This window comes from Oryctolagus cuniculus, chromosome 17 (assembly GCF_051225735.1).
Source record: "Oryctolagus cuniculus isolate XC-2025 breed Fujian yellow rabbit chromosome 17, ASM5122573v1, whole genome shotgun sequence".
In the NCBI taxonomy this organism is placed as follows: Eukaryota; Metazoa; Chordata; class Mammalia; order Lagomorpha; family Leporidae; genus Oryctolagus; species Oryctolagus cuniculus.
The window spans coordinates 51919789-51936447 of NC_142883.1; the positions used below are offsets into that span (position 1 = coordinate 51919789).

Consider the following 16659-nt stretch of genomic DNA (forward strand, 5'->3'; position numbering starts at 1 on the left):
GGCCCCACCCCCCTGGGAGAGGCAACACCTCCAAGTATTCGCTTTACGGCAGCAGAGGGCCGATTCGCTTCACGTTACTTCCTGCAAGGCGCTATGAGCTGAGTCTAGGGGAGCCAGAAAAGCCGTAGCTTTATAAATGAAAGTGCCTGCCCTCCACGTCACTGAGATCGGAAATGCGTTACGACAGCGTCGCAATCTCCTCACGCAACGCCTCGCTCCTCTCCTGAGGAGCAGAGAGCCGACTATTTAGGGAAGAACAAAAAAATTCCTATATATTTCAGGTCAAGTCTAGCTTGATCTCCAACCAAAGAAGCGCCCAGTTTCAAGCAATGGCACCGATGGTCCCAAAAGATTCCTTCAGAACTATATGCCCCCGGCGCAACTCCTGTCCTCGCGCTGTTGGCGGACTGTGATGTCACAATCGAGGCTTCTCGCCCCCTAGCCAGGTCCTCTGGCTTTGATTGGCTGGTTCGGATGAGGGCGGTGATGGAGGAGGGCGGGAACAAATCGCAGAGACAAAGAAAGTCTCTGGGTTGGACAGAAAGGGAACGGTGACTGGAGGGTGCCCCGGCCGGAGGCCTCAGGATGGTCTAGAAGCCGCCCACCGCCCACCGCGGCGGCAGAGAACGGAGGGGGAGGGGGCCCGGGCCTGAACCCTCGCGTTCCCCGCCCCCCCCGCGCTGGGGGCGGGGCCTGGGCGGGGCTTGCGGAGCAGGGAGGCGGGGCGGGTGGCGGACAGTGGCCCCCTGGTGGGGCCATGGAGAAGCAGGAGCCTTGGGGAGCTGCCAGCCGCTTCGACGGGGGATCTCCTGGCCGGGCAACCAAGGCCGGGCCAGAAGGGGTCAGAGGAGCCGAGGCAGGCCCTCGGCACCCTCAGTTCCCCGGGAGCTCCGCCATTCACAGCCCTGATTCGCGGCGGGCCCCTGCGGGAGTGGGCCTCGGTACCCCTGGCCGCAAGTGCGGCACGTGTGTTGCTGGATACAGCACCCCGTACCCTGGAAGCAGTGTACCCCACTCCGGGGCGCACGGTTCAGAATGCGGTTCGTGCCACGGGGCAACCTGCTTGCAATCCAAAGACTCCGGTGTGGACCAACCCCGGGGCATCCTAAAAACCGGCCCCGAATTGTCGCGATCCCCCAGTGCGGAGAAGTAAGGAGCCCAGCCCTGCCGGCAGGGGGCCAGCGCCGGGCAGGAGTGTTGCCGGGACACCGAAGGGGCGGACCCAGGAGGGGGCGGGGTGGAGTCCTGAGAACCACCCCTAATTGGGAGAGGAACGCTGAGGTTCCCGGCCTCTGGGGAGAGCAGCAAGCGCCCCAGGAATCCGAGCCGCCTAAGTGCCTTGCCCCATCTACCAGGGTATAAGAGGAGTTTTTTGAACCCCCTGGAAGGAAAAGGGAGGCTGTGAGGAAGCAGTCACTAGAAAGTCTCCTCCCCCTTTTCTGTGCCCACCCCCCCCAAAGAAAGGCTCAGCGCTGGGATGAGATGAATATCTTGGCCACCTACCACCCTACCGACAAGGACTACGGCTTTATGAAGGTGGACGAGCCCAGCACTCCCTACCACAGGTGCTGGGGCTCGGCTGCAGCCCTCAGGGCCAACACCCTCCCCCCACGGGGCGGGGGGGGGGGTGGGCTGCCGGTCTCCTGACAGTGCTTCCCCCTCCTCTGCAGAAAGGACAGTGACGAGGAACTGGCTGCAGGGTCCTCCCCCAAGGTATCTCCCGAATTGCTGCAGGAGAGGTGAGAGTCCTGGCAGAGGTCACCCCTCACCTCCACGGGGCTCTGTCTGAGGCAGTCCTTTTGGGTCCACAAAATGGGAGGTCCGACCCGTGCTCTCGGGGCCCAGCCAGGAACCAGCCTGGGGAGGGAAGGATCAGGCAGCGTGGCCCCATCTACCAACTGCCCCTATGGTTGCCCCAACTAGTCTCCCTCCCCTTCAGGTTTGCAACAATGGACAATTTCCTCCCCAAGGTCCTCCAGTATGGTGATAACAGAAGCTCAGAGCCTGCAGACAGCTTTGCCAAGACGTGTAAGATCCGGGGCCAGGGACTGGGTGGGAAGGGCAGGCAGGATGTACCTTCCACCAGAGAGGGCCTGGTGGGACAGCCAAGCTCGCGCCGACCCACAGACTCCAGCGATTTTGGCAAGCAGCGCAAGACACACTATGATGAAGGGAAGTTTTTCAAGTCTCAAAAAACCGTCTTGGAGGACAAGGATGGCCGTGGACGTGGTGCCAATATCAGCAGTGGCGGTCAGCATGTACTGCGGGACCCGGAGCCCAGGCCTGTGGAGAGAGACTGGGAAGGCGGACTGAGCAGCGGAGTCAAAAGTGAGACTGGGCGCAGTGACCGGGAGCCGGGGGCAGCGATGCTGGGGCTCCAAGCTCAGGGGTGCTGTAGTCCAGAACTTGTCCTTCACTTCTCCACCGTGCTCAGCCCAGACCCCACCGCCTGGGAGGTGATGCCAAGGGGAGAAAGGAGGCAGCGGGAGTGGGGTCCCCACTCAGGATGCCCCCCAGAGATGGGTAACTGGTGAGGAACAGAGAGGCCACTGAAGGGGAGGGTAAGAGAGGTACACGGGACGAGAACCTGCGACTCGGGTTTCTGCCCCCTGGCGGGGGCCCGCAATGGACACCTGGGAGGCAGGGACACAGCAGCTGACCCCGAGGCTTCGGCAATTCCTCAGATTACTCTTCCTGTGGCAATCGGTCTGTCCCGGCCTCCGGCCCCGTCACCATGGAGCAGGGCATGGGTCCAAGACGTAAGGAGTATTTCAGCAAAGGAAGATACTTGAGGTCGGACTCCCATCCAGAGCTGGACACAGAGGACACGCGGCAGCACAGTGAGAGCTGGGGGGGGGGGGATCGGTCTTGGGGGCTGGAGGGCTGAGAACCAACACACCCACCCTGGGTGCCCGACCCTCATCCTGTGACGTTCCAGGCTCCACGGGCCTGACCTGGGTGATGGAGAGTCCCATAAGCACTGAGGTCCGTTGCCTGGATCCCAAAAGAGGCTCTTTGAGGGATCACAACAAGCCCAGTGAGGACTCCCTGACAATGACATCATCACAGCCTGGTGAGGGCACCGGGCCACCATCTCCGGGGTGACAAGCTCCTGTCTCCCAGCCCCCAACCCAGCAATAGCAGGTGGTAAGGGAGGCTCTGCAACCCGGAGGCCAGGACCCAAATCGTCCAGGAGGGAGCCAGGGAGGCCTGGGGGGTGGGTCAAGACCCTTTCCAGCTTGGCCCCGTCTGTCAGCTCTGCACCGCCTCCTTGACTCCCCTCTACCGCTTCATCCGCCCCACTGCAGGAACCACCGTGTCCTCCCAGGACAGTGGGTCTCAAGTGTCCAGCTGGTATCAGTGGCCCGTGGCCAAGGAGCTGGACCCTCAAGGCCCAGGGAGTTCAAAGAAAGAACACGGAGGCAAACCAAATGCCCCAGGCCAGAGCGGGCACAAATGTGAGCCTAGGCAGAGGCAAGGGGGCGCTGGCCCGGGAGAGAAGGGGGCACAGTGGGTGGGTTCCAGGGAGCTGGGAGAGGGGGTCAAATGGATGAGATCGTGTGCCTGCTGCGGGAAAGCTACTGAGCCCACCTGTTCCCTCTCCAGATGAAGCCTTACACGTTCACTGGACTCAGGAAGACCAAATCTGACCATGGAAAGTACAGCCATCTGGGGGTGGGGTGAGGACCACCTTCCCCTGCCCTCGCCGCCCCAGGGTGCACAATAAAGAGACGAGCAGGAGTCTGAGTGCTGTGGATTGGGTGCCCAGTCCTCAAGGAGAGGGGAGGAAGGAAGGGGGTCTATGCACAGGACACCATGTACTGGACCCCGGCAGGGTGGCCGTGACCGAGGCAGTCAGCTTGGGCGCCATGCGTTTGCCAGCATCCCCCTCCTCAATTCTTTGAGCAACCCGGAAGGCAGAGGTTATTGCTTCCAGCTTCCAGCTGGGGAGACTAAGGAATCGAAGCGCTAGCCCAGGGCCGCACAACTTCTAAGTCACGGAGCCAGCTGCTGAACCTAGACCGTCCCCAGAGACTCGGGCCCCAGGAGGAAGATGACAGCCCATAGTCTCTGGGGGCGGGGCTGTGGCTTCTCTGATCTCAGGCCCCCTCCCCCCACGCAGGCCCCACCCTACCCCTCCTAGCACAGCCTGGAAGTGTGGGGTGAGAGCTCCTCCTAGGACGCCCCCTTCCCTCGGGCACAGAAGTGCACCCCCAGGCCCTGTCAGCAGAGGACCCTCTCTGCTTCCCCCTCCCACGACGCCCCTGCTGGGGCCGCGAGTGCCTCCCCCTGCATCCTCACCCACCTGCCTCCAAGGACCCTGGGGCAAGTTGGACCAAGATGACGGTCAAGCTGGACTTTGAGGAGTGTCTCAAGGATTCGCCTCGCTTCCGGTAAGTGTGTGCGGGTCTGCGGGGCCCGAGGAGGGGGAAGGTCCAAGGCCCCCCAACGGACACGGCTTTCCCCAGCACAGATCTCCCTCCAGGGAGTAGGCCCCAAAGGGATAAGAGTTGTGGACCCGAATGGTATCTAACCGTGGGCCTCCAAAGTTCCCCACCTACTGCCTGCATCTTCTGGCCTCTCCAGCCTCTCTCATCCCCCAGAGCTGGCATTGCCGCCTCCCTCCCACCAGGACTCCTGCCCCTCCCCCGCACCTGCTCTGGGGCGGTTAGCGACTTCCTGTCCTGGCCACATCCACCTTCCTTCTACCCTTCCTGCTCTGGCCCCCAGCTGCAGTTGCTCCTAGAGTGATCAAGCAAGGGGCTGGGGGTGGGGGGAGGGGGCTCCTGAACCCAGCAGCTTTCTCAGTCTGTACCCAGCACTCTGCGCCCCTCACCCCAACACGGGCGCAGCAGAGAGACCCCTACAGATCCAAGCTCTGTTTCCGTGACCGCGGCCCTCCTCTCCCAGAGCCTCTATCGAGCTGGTGGAAGCCGAAGTGTCAGAATTGGAGACCCGTCTGGAAAAGGTGACCCAGGAGCCCAGTAGCACGAGAGGGCCAGGGAGAAAGCTGGAGAGTGAGACGGGGTTCCAGGGTGACTAAGTGCTGATTGTGTAGGGTGGATATTTGGGGGAGTGCAGAGAAGCACACCGGTGGTCTGAGCCTTCAAGGAGCTCAGGATCTTAGAAGACAAGAGTCGCTGTGAGCCCCCTGCATCGAGCAGTCCCCAGGCGGAGTAGGAGCCTTCCTGGGCGCTTAGAGCCTGCAGACTGGCCCTGGAAGTCACAGCAGTGAAGTGGTTACACACCAGGACAGGGAGGCCTCCACTCTGCTTTGTTGCTATGTTAACTAAAACAAAAGCTTTTGTTGTTGACTATGCAATGCTTGTAGGTTTTTAGGGGATAGAGTACAGTATTTCAACACATGAACTAGTCAGGTAACTGGCATGTCCATTTCCTTGTCTTTCTCTCTGTGTGGAGCCCACCAAGCGCTCCCTCCTCGTCCTCCACGCGATGTGCAGTACGTGACTGCAAACAGCTTGCCCGCTGTGCTGCACAGCCCTAGAACGTATGCCTGCTCTCTGTGTGCAGACCTGTTATCCTCTCTGCCCCCGCAAGCACCCTTTAAAAAAACTTTATTTTAAAGGAAGGCAAGAGACAGAGAGAGAGGCCTTGCATCTGCTGGTTCACTCCCCAAATGCCCGCAACAGCCAGGGCTTAGCCAGGCCAGGCTGAAGTCAGAAGCCTGGAACTCCATCTGGGTCTCCCACCTGGGTGGTAGGAACCCAACTACTTGGGACATCCCCTGCTGCCTCCCATTAGCAGGAGGCTGGATTTGAAGTGGAGGAGGTGGGACTTGAACCAGGCAGTCTGATATGGGAAGGGGTGTCCTGAGTGGCTTAACCACTGTGCCAAATGCCCACTGCACCAGTTTGTTTTTGTACACTTTTCTCCACTAGGATGGAAGTACCAGGAGGGCCTTCTATGTTTTATTTTTGTTCAGTCTCCAGTGCTTGAGAGAGTCTGCGAGCTAATAGCTGACCAATGCATATCTATCTTTAAATACACTTTTTTATAATTTGAGTTAATTATAGACTTTCACGTGCCTGTCACCCAGCTCCCCCAGTGGTGACATCTTTGCATACGTCTAGGGCCTTATCAGAACCAGGAAATTAATATTTGCTCAGTACAGCTCGCCATAAAGTCTGCATACTTAACTCTGATCTTGTGTTTTGGGCATACTGTTTTTTCTTGATAATAATTCTATGGCACTTTAGCACATGTAAGATGCATATAACCATTACTCCTCAGGATCCAAAACTTATCACCACAGAGGAATTCCTTTGTGCTGTCCCTTTGTAGAGAGAGCCTCCCCAACCCCTTCTCTAAGCTGTGGTGAACACTGATTTGTTCTTCATAGTTTTATCACTTCTAGAATATTGCATAAGTGGAATCATATAATATATGACCTTTTTAGAAATTGTATTTATTTATTTTCACTTCATTTGAAAGGCAGAGAGACAGACAGAGATCTTCCATCCACTGGTTCACTTCCCAAATATCCATGGCAACCAGTTCTGTGCCAGGCTGAAGCCAGGAGCCCAGGACTCCATCCAGGTCTCCCACGTGGGTGGCAGGCACCCAAGTACTTGAGTCACCATCTGCTGCCTCCCAGGGTGCACATGAGCAGGAAGCTAGGTCAGAAGTGAACCAGGCAGTGCCGTATTTGGTATGGTCGTCCACAGCCCACAGCATCTTAACTGCTCACCAAACACCTGACCTTTAAGACTGGCCTTTGATCGGCACCGCAGCTCACTAGGCTAATCCTCCGCCTGCGGCACCGGCACCCCGGGTTCTAGTCCCAGTCGGGCGTGCTGGATTCTGTCCCGGTTGCTCCTCTTCCAGGCCAGCTCTCTGCTGTGGCCAGGGAGTGCAGTGGAGGATGGCCCAAGTGCTTGGGCCCTGCACCCGCAGGGGAGACCAGGAGGAAGCACCTGGCTCCTGGCTTTGGATTAGCGCAGCGTGCCGCCCGTAGTGGCCATTTGGGGGGTGAACCAACAGAAGGAAGACCTTTCTCTCTGTCTCTCTCTCACTGTCTAACTCTGCCTGTCAAAAAAAAAAAAAAAAAAAAGATTGGCCTTTTAGCCCGATGTTGTGACACGGTGGGTTAAACCACAACTTGTGATGCCAGGTGGATTCCTGCCACCCGTGTGGGAGACCTGAGTGGCATTCCAAGCTCCTGGCTTTGGCCTGGCCCAGCTCCAGCCATGGAGGCCATTTGGGGAGTGAACCAGCAGATGGAAGTTTCTCTCTCTCTCTCTGTCTTTTCCCCATCCCCTGCCCCATCCCTGTAACCCTACCTTTCAAATAAATAATACATCTTTTCTAAAATGATTGGCTCTTTCCCCCACTCAGAGTGATGCTCTCCAGTTGTGGCATGTGGCAGTAGTTTGTTCCTTTGTCTTGCTGGGGACTATTCTACGTCATGTAGTGTCCGTGCTCAGATACAGCGGGGCCTGGTGTGGGTGAGGGACAGGGTAGACACTTAGTGCCCTGAATCCACACAGTGCATTGTGGGCATCCTTCATCACACACTGCTACGCTTTAGTCCTGCTCAGCTTCCTGACTGCCAACGCTCCTGTCTGCCAGCCGCCTCCAAGCTGTAGTCCCTGAAGCATCCCCAAGTCCCAGAAAGCGCTGTTCAGTTCACAGAAGTGCACTGAACACCTCCGCAGCCCCGGCTTTCTGAACTCCTGCTGCCCTGGATTGCCCCGGAGCTGCCCTGGTGGTCTCTTGCCTCCTGGGCTGAGCTGAAGGGCTCCACAGACAGTGGCCCCATCCCTGACAGGATGATACGGGCCAGAGGGCCCTGTGGTGTGACTTTAGGGGCAATGTGTCATAGCCCTGCAGGCAGTAAGGTCTTGGGGTCAGGGACTGGACTCTGGCTCAGCCACCTGTGCTCCCAGAGGGCCCCTTCACAGGCCAGCCTCTTGCCCCTTGGTTGATCAAGTGTCTCTGTCGGTTGAAGAGGCCACATAGGATGGATTCCAGGAACACCTTAGGCTCCCATCTTGGCCCTGACCCTGGGGCTTAGAGGACCAATGACTGTAAGGGAACCTTGAATGAGCACAGAATGGATGACCCCATTTTAATCTTTTTCAATTTTTCTGCTGGTCAATAATCATTTATTTGACATTTATCATGCCAGTGGCAATTAGACTTGAGACAGATTTTCTGATGTGATGGACTAATTTTAATGTAGTGTTTACTGAGAGAAAATAAATATTTCATATTAAAAACAAAAAAAGAATGACAACCCCCAGCAGTAAAGCTAGGGCACTGAACGCCCACCTGTGAGCCAGACAGTACAGAAAGAGGGTGTTTCTGGGTCTCCCAGGCAGGCCAGGGAGAGACACAGCAGAGTGAGTCAGGAGACGCTTTGGGAGATGGACCTGACAGTGGTCTTGGAAACAGGCTGGGAGGAGCTGACAGCGGGAGCCGAGCAGAGATGAGAACAGACAAGGTTGAGTGAGGAATGGGGAGAGCTGGGCCAGGCTTGCAAGGCAGGTAGGCAAGGTGGGAAGGAGAGTGCGCCCTGGGCAGGGGGGCGGGGGGTGTCACCTGGTGCTGCAGCTCCTGGCACACCCACCGTTGCCCTCTTTCCCAGCTCCTCAAGCTGGGCACCGGTCTCCTGGAAAGTGGGCGCCAGTACCTCGCCTCCAGCCGGGCCTTCATTGCTGGCATCTGTGACTTGGCCCGTCTGGGTCCACCAGAGCCCATGATGGCGGTATGTGGAGGGGCCAAAGCAGGGCGGGCCAGGGGCTGGGATGAGGAAACTGCCATGGAACGGGACGGCTGGCCTGGGGGCTGCAGGCCTGGGGCTACCATCCTGGCAGCCGTAGCAGGAGGGGTCCGAGAATGAAGGGCTCTGCCACCCCGCGCCTGGTACTTTGTCTGTCTGTCTTCTTGCCCAGGAGTGCCTGGAGAAGTTCACCGTGAGCCTGAGCCACAAGCTGGACAGCCACGCAGTGAGTTGGGGGGCGGGGAGGGGGGGCTTGGGACTGGGTTACGTGGTGTGGGGGCGGGGCAGGGTTGTCTGTGATCCTGACCCTCACCTGCCAATTTCTGCTTCCCCCAGGAGTTTCTCGATGCCACCCAACACACACTGCAGCAGCAAATCCAGACCCTGGTCAAGGAGTGAGCAGGGAGGGGCTTATTTCCCAGGAAGCAGCCCTCCCGGCCTCTTGCTGTCACTGCGGGGAGGGGAGGGGAGGGAGGTTGAGAGTTGTGAGCGATAGAGGAGAGGGGAGGTGGGGGGCGAGGGGTCTGGTGTCTTGTTTTCTACCCTTCCTTCCCAAGGGTTGCCACTAGAGAGAGTCCAACTCTAGAATATGGGCCAGCCTCCCCACCCCCGCCCGGGGCATTCCCTGCCGGCACCTCTGTGACTCCGTGTCTTCTCCCCACCCACCCCAGAGGTCTCCGGGGTTTCCGGGAGGCCCGCCGGGACTTCTGGCGAGGGGCCGAGAGCCTGGAGGCCGCTCTGACCCACAACGCAGAGGTCCCCAGGCGCCGGGTTCAGGATGCCGAGGAGGCTGGAGCGGCTCTGAGGACTGCTCGGGCTGGGTACCAGGGACGAGCATTGGATTATGCCCTGCAGGTGCCTGTCCTTCTGGGGTAGCAGCGCCTCAGGGGTCACCTGGAGGCTGGGACTTACCTGTGTGCAGCGGGAGAGGGTGGCATGCATTCAAGACTGACCCGAGGTCTTCTTGGGCCCTCAGATCAATGTGATTGAGGACAAGAGGAAGTTTGACATCATGGAGTTTGTGAGTTGTGGCAGTGGCGAGGGCGAGGTGGAGAGGAGCCTGCTGTCGGAGGGCCTGCGGGAAGCTCTGCCCCCCTGCCCACCTTGTCCTCCAGGTGCTGCGTTTGGTGGAAGCCCAGGCCGCCCATTTCCAGCAGGGCCACGAGGAGCTGAGCCGGCTGGCCCAATATCGCAAGGAGCTGGGCGCCCAGGTGGGACCCCAGGAGCAGGCAGCTGGTAGAGGGGGAGGTGGGGAGCTCAGGTAACTCTTGGGGCCCCGTTGGAGGATATGTGTGGCATCTGAGGTGCCCCTTCTCTACCCAGTTGCACCAGCTGGTGTTGAATTCAGCACGGGAAAGGCGGGACATGGAGCAGAGGCACGTAGTGCTGAAACAGAAGGTGAGCGGGCCGGGAAGGGCCGGGGCCCAGTGGCTGCGTTCTCTGCCCACTCCGGTTGTCCTTTGACCCTCTGTGTCCCCAGGAATTGGGTGGGGACGAGCCAGAGCCAACTCTGAGGCAGGGGCCCAGTGGCCTGGTCATGGAAGGGCACCTCTTCAAACGTGCCAGCAACGCCTTCAAGACCTGGAGCAGGTGAGGAGGGGGCGTCTGCATGGGACAGGAGCACCCAGGCGAACGCTTTTCCAGTAGTGACAGTGTGCTCGGCCAGGCAAAACAGGCAAAGCCTCTGCCTTCACATTTCCTCAGTGCAGACAGACAATAGCCCTGGCGACGAAGCTGGTGACTGTGTGTTGTGTTAGAAGGTAATAGTGCCACAGGACAAAAATAAGCCAGCAAGGGACTGGCAGGCTTGGAGGAGGGTTGCTATCTGAAACTGTGGGTCATGAGAAGCTGACTTTGAGCAAAGGCCTGAAGGATAACTGGGGGAAGAAAGTTCTAGGCAGAGGGAAGGGCCAGCGCCACTTGGACAGAGAGGGAGGAGGAAGTCACTGGAGCTGCAGTTGGAGGTGATGGGACTCCGAATCGTTATAGGACCTTGTTGGCTTTTGTAGGGACCTTGGGTCTACTCAGAGCCCCTAAGGTTTGGAGCCAGACTCCTTCCCCTTCCATGGCCATTACCAGCCCAGAGGGGATCTTTATGCAAATTGCAAAATGGAGCCCCTTCCCCAAGACCCTTCCACTTGTCAAAATCGTGGCAGCAGCTCTGATTCAAAAGCTGATCTCTTCTGCAAACATCCGCCTCTGAGACACGCTCCAAAATCATTCTTCCACTCGCTGGGTATCCCTCGGCCCAGTGGGGCTGATGCAAAACTTCACTTTATAGCCACATAGCACTGTTATTCCCTTAAACACTGGCTACATAAGGGGAAAATTGCAGCAATAGACTCTTTTAAAAAATGTATTTATTTATTTGAAAGGCAGAGTTAGAGAGGGAGGGACACAGTGAGAGATCTTCCATCTGCTGGTTCACTCCCCAGATGGCTGCAATGGCCAGAGCTGAGCCAGGCCAAAGTCACAAGCCAAAAGCTTAATGCAGGTTCCCCACCCGGATGGGAGGGACCCAAACACTGGGGCCATCTTCCACTGCTTGGCCAGGCCAATACAGGGAGCTGGATGGGAAGTGGAGTAACCGGGGACTTGAACCGGGCGCCCAAATGGGATGCTGGCGCTGCAGGTGGTGGCTTGACCCTTTGCACCACATTGGGCCCCAACAGATTGCTGTTGTTAGAGAAGGCATTTTACTGCCATCTGCCGGAGGATTATCTCATAAATGTATCAGAGCTGAGCTGTCCCAGGCTGCACCGCTGCCCCACTGTCTCTGGAATGTCTCTTGGGACAGGCAGCCCAGGTCTCTCCCCTCTCAGGGTGATCCCTGATGGGGCAAAGGCACAGCCTCCCTTCTGCCCCATCCCGATGCTGTCTGTGTCCTTAATTATTTCCACCTCCTCCAGACGCTGGTTCACCATTCAGAGCAACCAGCTGGTTTATCAGAAGAAGTACAAGGTGGGTAGACCGGGTCCTGGATGACTGCCCCCGGGGAGACTCAGCCCTCGCCCGTGGCTGGGCACTTGTGCCCCCATCTCCTCTCCGCAGGACCCTGTGACCGTGGTGGTGGACGACCTTCGGCTCTGCACGGTGAAGCTCTGCCCAGACTCAGAAAGGCGGTTCTGCTTTGAAGTGGTGTCTACCAGCAAGTGAGTGCAGTCCTGGGCTGAGACTCTGTTATATCTACATGTTTGCCAGTCGTCACGGGGCGGCCTGCCTGCAGCTTCAGGCCCTCAACCATTAGCGGCTGGAGATCGCTAGGAGGAGGGAATGGGAGGTGAGGGGTATCACGGAGGATATTACCAATCTGTACAGACCTACAGGAGCGTGTTTGTGATGGGGTTCTACCTCCATAAGCCCACCGTCAGCTGGAAATATCCCAAGTCAAAAATACATTCAGGCCAGCGCCGCGGCTCACTAGGCTAATCCTCCACCTTGCGGCGCTGGCACACCAGGTTCTAGTCCCGGTCGGGGCGCCGGATTCTGTCCCGGTTGCCCCTCTTCCAGGCCAGCTCTCTGCTGTGGCCCGGGAGTGCAGTGGAGGATGGCCCAAGTGCTTGGGCCCTGCACCCCATGGGAGACCAGGAGAAGTACCTGGCTCCTGCCATCGGATCAGCGCGGTGCGCTGGCCGCAGCGCGCCAGCCATGGCGGTCATTGGAGGGTGAACCAACGGCAAAAAGGAAGACCTTTCTCTCTATCTCTCTCTCTCACTATCCACTCTGCCTGTCAAAAAAAAAAAAAAAAAAAAAAAAAAAAAAAAAAATTCAGTACACCGATTGGGAGCATCACAGCTTGGCGAGACCACCTTAACCGTGCTCAGAGCACTTACTTTCACCTCAGCCTACAGCCGGGCAAGATCGTCTGCCTCAAAGCATGCTAAAGCCAAGTGCGGAATGCCTCGTGTAACTTAGTAAATACTGCACTGCAGGTGGATCGGAGAGTGGTTGGATGGGTGTGTATCTGCACCTTCGCAAAGCCAAAAACTCCCGAGCCACGGCCCAGTGAGGCAGGGACCGTCTGCACTGCAGGGCGACCGAGGCCAGCTCAGCACCGGCTGACTGCCCACCTGCCCTTCCTGCCACATCGCTCCACAGGCCCTCCTCATCCTCTTGCCCCTCCTCCCCAGGTCCTGCCTCCTCCAGGCTGACTCCGAGCGCCTCCTGCAGCTGTGGGTCAGCGCTGTGCAGAGCAGCATTGCCTCGGCCTTCAGCCAGGCGCGCCTTGAAGACAGCCCGAGGGGTCCAGGCCAGGTACCTCCATGTGGGGATGCAGGGCCAGGCTGCCCTGGGAGATGGGGCACCCCCAACCCTAGGCCCACTGCGTGTCCTTTCTTCCTGTCTCCCCCCAGGGCTCAGGACACCTGGCCATGGGCTCTGCTGCCACCCTGGGCTGTGGCGGCATGGCCAGGGGGAGGGAGCCTGGGGGAGTCGGACATGTGGCAGCCCAGGTGCAGAGCGTGGACGGCAACGCCCAGTGCTGCGACTGCCGAGAGCCAGCCCCAGAATGGGCCAGCATCAACCTCGGTGTCACCCTGTGCATTCAGTGCTCCGGCATCCACAGGTCACTCCCCAAGACCCCACACATGAGCCCGGCTCCTTCGGGCTGCAGTGTTGCCCCCTGAGGCAGAGCCTGTCACACAGGCTCCTCTCCTGTCCTGTCCATCTTCCTCTCTCATCCGGGTCACTGAGCAATGGGGGCTGGGGCACAAGGTAGACACAGTTGGGCCCAGTCCCTCGGAATCCTGGTCTGGCCCTGGTTGGGGGACACTCAGAGGAGTTTATTGGACACTCAGAAGGAGGCATGGCAAGCGCTGTCCAGGCCAAAGTGTACTGGGGAAAGGGGGGTGGATGAGGGCCTTAAAACGAAACACAAGGAAGACGGAAGAAGGATAGGGACCAGGCAGAATCCTGCCAGAACCAGGTCAAGGCTCCAGGGCCTCCTTGCCCTGCCCTGGCCCGGCACCCCTACATGCAGGCCTCGCCTCGAGTCTCTTCAGCCACAGCCATAGCCGCAGACTCCCCAGGCCGCGGCCCCACAGAAGCTCTGACCCCGTCCCCTCTCGCCCTGCAGGAGCCTTGGGGTTCATTTCTCCAAAGTCCGCTCCCTGACTCTCGACTCATGGGAACCGGAACTAGTGAAGGTAGCTTGGGATGCCGTGAAGACTGGGGGTGAGGACACTTGGGAATGCAGGACCCCGAGGGCTGAGACACTCACCTCCGCCCCTGTCCCCCACCTGCGTGTGCCTCTGCCCCTGCCTCTCGAAGCTCATGTGCGAGCTGGGAAATGTGGTCATCAACCAGATCTATGAGGCCCGCGTGGAGGCCATGGCAGTGAAGAAGCCAGGGCCCAGCTGCTCCCGGTGAGGATGGGCTGGGTGCCGGGGGGGAAGAGGGAGAGGACCTGGGATGGGGAGAAGGGAGCCTGTCCCTTTCTCCCCTCCACCAGGCAGGAGAAGGAGGCCTGGATTCATGCCAAGTATGTGGAGAAGAAATTCCTGACCAAGCTCCCTGAGATTCGAGGGCGAAGAAGTGGCCGGGGGGCCCCTCGGGGACACCCTCCTATACCTCCAAAGCCTTCCATCAGGCCCCAGCAGGGGAGTTTCAGATCCAAGCCAGGTACGGGGTGGGATGGGCCAACATCGAGCACCTGCTGTGTGCTCCACACCACGCCAGGCCCTGCAGGGAGGCACAGGGTACGAGGCCCAGGTCTTCCCATTGAGAACGTTGGGGGGACCAGACTACAGTTTCAGGGGTTACCAGGGAGAGTGTTCTGTTCTTAAAGAAAAAAGTGTGGGGCAGGGAGCAGGCAGGAAGGGCGACAAATAACCAGTGCCAACAGCCTGAGAAAAGGCAGGGACGGAGCCTGGGATCTGCAGGGGAGGAGGAGGGCGTGAGTTTGGCCGCAGAGTACTCTGGCTGGCGCAGTCAGCTCACCTGTGTCATCCAGACCAGTCTGGGTGGTTGGACAGGATGCAGTGAGTCACGACAGGGGCCTGCACACATGCACGCTGCCACTTCCACAGGCCCACACCCAGGCGTGGCATCTGCCTCCACCATCCCGACCACCCCACTGCAGCATCGGGGGCTGTGCGGGGGGAGGGTTTTCTTCCCAGTCTCAGAGCTCGTTCCCCCTAACAGAGCCCCCGTCTGAGGACCTGGGAAACCTGCACCCTGGGGCCCTGCTGTTTCGAGCTGCTGGGCACCCACCATCCCTCCCCACCATGGCCGATGCCCTTGCGCACGGAGCTGACGTCAACTGGGTCAACGGGGGTCAGGAGAATGCGACGCCACTGATCCAGGCCACAGCTGCTGTGAGACCCGTGCAGCCCTCCCTGTCTCCCTCACCCCTCCCCCAGCCTGCTCCCTGAAGCCCCCACGCTGTAGGGAGAGATGAGCAAACTAGATCAGGTGTTAGGAATGTGTGATTGGAGGCAGAGAACCTGAGTTGGAATCCAGGAGAGGCTGAACTAGTTACACTAGTTACTAACCTCTCTCTAGTGCACTCTCTTTGTTATACTTTGGATTTAACAAATGCCTGTGATGAGTTAGACACTCAGCTGTAACCCCCCATTACCATACCCACCTCTAAAGATGCCACACCCCCGACCTGTCCCCTCCCCTTCTTGATGCAGAATTCTCTTCTGGCCTGTGAGTTTCTCCTGCAGAACGGGGCGAACGTGAACCAGGCAGACAGTGCGGGCCGAGGGCCCCTGCACCACGCTACCATTCTTGGCCACACTGGGTAGGGATGACGACCCTGGGGAGGAAGGCTCTGGGGCGGGGGAGGGGAGGGCCTTCTGAACGTGGCCATTGTTTCCAGGCTTGCCTGCCTGTTCCTGAAACGGGGGGCCGACCTGGGGGCCCGGGACTCTGAAGGCAGGGACCCTCTGACCATCGCCATGGAAACAGCCAACGCTGACATCGTCACCTTGTGAGACGGCGCGAGGGGCGGGGCTAGTGCTTGGACTATCCATTCGGGGCGGGGCTAGCGCGGAGACTGGAGCGTGAAAGGTGGGGCCCGGGAAGGGGCGGGGCCAGCGAGAGAGAGGGTGCACTCAGGATTAGGAAGGGGGGTGCTGGCAAGGTCTGGGAATGAGTTCAGCCAGCCAGCCAGCACTCAGGGACCCACACGCAGACGGGCATCTCTGAGACGCTAGACCCGACCCTAGGGAGACGGGAATGAGACACCCAGCTCAAAGGTTGGGGAAGGGGGAACAAGGGGACCGCCATTCATCCCTTAATTCCCTCTCCTCCAGGCTACGCTTGGCAAAGATGAGGGAGGCCGAGGCCGCCCAGGGCCAGGCAGGTAGAGTATCCACTCACCCCACGCCCCATGCCTGAGCCCTGGGCTTCCGCCTGGTCACCTGTCCCTCCCCCCTTATACCCAACAGCATTGGTTAATACGATCAGTTATTCAACAAATATGTATGGGTGCATCTGACGTGCCAGGCCCGCGGCACAAAACACAGGCGCGGGTGCTGGGTGCAGGATGCACGAGGTCCCTCCACCCACGGCCGGCGGAAGCGCGTGCTCGGACCCGACCCGCCCCAGCTGCCCCGCAGCGCCCTTCCGCGCTCGGGCAGGGCTGTGCGGCCTCCCCAGCCTTTCCGCATCCCCTCCAGGAGATGAGACGTATCTCGACATCTTCCGGGACTTCTCCCTAATGGCGTCAGACGACCCGGAGAAGCTGAGCCGGCGGAGTCACGACCTCCACACGCTCTGATCCCCGCCTTCCGGGCCGCGCACCCCTGGCTGCCGCTCCCCACCGCCAGCCCCTTCCCATTAAAGCCTCAGTTCTTTGCTCTGCCTTCGTGGTTCGCTTCCTGGGCTTCACCCTCGGGGCGCCGCAGGGTGCAGGGGTCGGCTGGGAGCTCGTGACCCTCCCCGGGGAGGGAGGGGGCAGCTTCAGCCTC

The 16659-nt window shown here is 59.3% G+C and overlaps 2 protein-coding genes and 1 long non-coding RNA gene across 9 annotated transcripts; 2 read left to right on the plus strand and 1 right to left on the minus strand.

Annotated features, from left to right (window-relative positions):
* Nucleotides 1–177: 177 nt before the first annotated feature.
* Nucleotides 178–3741, plus strand: LOC103351473 (uncharacterized). 6 transcript variants are annotated; one of them, XM_017348869.4, is made up of 9 exons: nt 181–446; nt 1461–1565; nt 1671–1739; nt 1940–2028; nt 2128–2328; nt 2685–2840; nt 2939–3073; nt 3309–3458; nt 3607–3741. In XM_017348869.4, exons 2-9 carry the CDS (start codon nt 1483–1485, stop codon nt 3648–3650), a joined length of 927 nt encoding a protein of 308 aa, XP_017204358.1. In that variant the 5' UTR covers nt 181–446; nt 1461–1482; the 3' UTR covers nt 3651–3741. The 6 variants fall into 6 exon arrangements, 5 of the variants coding, with proteins under 5 accessions (XP_089174446.1, XP_017204358.1, XP_008269016.1 ...); XM_008270794.5 differs by lacking the exon at nt 181–446 and adding an exon at nt 559–1149; XR_011383646.2 differs by lacking the exon at nt 181–446 and adding an exon at nt 624–1149 and having other exon boundaries at nt 2939–3147.
* Nucleotides 2178–4650, minus strand: LOC149121236 (uncharacterized). Its single transcript, XR_016224276.1, has 2 exons — nt 4307–4650; nt 2178–2847 (listed from the first exon to the last, which is right to left on the minus strand). It is a non-coding gene; the product is annotated as an uncharacterized LOC149121236 (long non-coding RNA).
* Nucleotides 3735–16553, plus strand: ACAP1 (ArfGAP with coiled-coil, ankyrin repeat and PH domains 1). 2 transcript variants are annotated; one of them, XM_002718809.6, is made up of 22 exons: nt 3735–4394; nt 4912–4969; nt 8609–8728; nt 8916–8969; nt 9080–9138; nt 9415–9598; nt 9720–9764; nt 9859–9954; nt 10067–10141; nt 10224–10333; nt 11653–11704; nt 11795–11895; nt 12874–12997; nt 13096–13307; nt 13818–13887; nt 14012–14106; nt 14193–14362; nt 14885–15057; nt 15379–15488; nt 15567–15677; nt 16003–16052; nt 16369–16553. In XM_002718809.6, exons 1-22 carry the CDS (start codon nt 4342–4344, stop codon nt 16467–16469), a joined length of 2223 nt encoding a protein of 740 aa, XP_002718855.1. In that variant the 5' UTR covers nt 3735–4341; the 3' UTR covers nt 16470–16553. The 2 variants fall into 2 exon arrangements, with proteins under 2 accessions (XP_002718855.1, XP_089174444.1); XM_089318318.1 differs by lacking the exon at nt 4912–4969 and having other exon boundaries at nt 4153–4394.
* The last annotated feature ends 106 nt before the right edge of the window (nt 16554–16659 follow it).

Coding starts and splice junctions, on each gene's coding strand:
- LOC103351473 (XM_008270794.5), top strand. CDS start 758: ATGGAGAAGCAGGAGCCTTGGGGAGCTGCCAGCCGCTTCGACGGGGGA. Junction 2,841..2,938: donor AGAGGACACGCGGCAGCACA/GTGAGAGCTGGG, acceptor GTGACGTTCCAG/GCTCCACGGGCCTGACCTGG. Junction 3,074..3,308: donor AATGACATCATCACAGCCTG/GTGAGGGCACCG, acceptor GCCCCACTGCAG/GAACCACCGTGTCCTCCCAG.
- ACAP1 (XM_002718809.6), top strand. CDS start 4,342: ATGACGGTCAAGCTGGACTTTGAGGAGTGTCTCAAGGATTCGCCTCGC. Junction 12,998..13,095: donor GCCCGAGGGGTCCAGGCCAG/GTACCTCCATGT, acceptor GTCTCCCCCCAG/GGCTCAGGACACCTGGCCAT. Junction 13,308..13,817: donor CAGTGCTCCGGCATCCACAG/GTCACTCCCCAA, acceptor CTCGCCCTGCAG/GAGCCTTGGGGTTCATTTCT.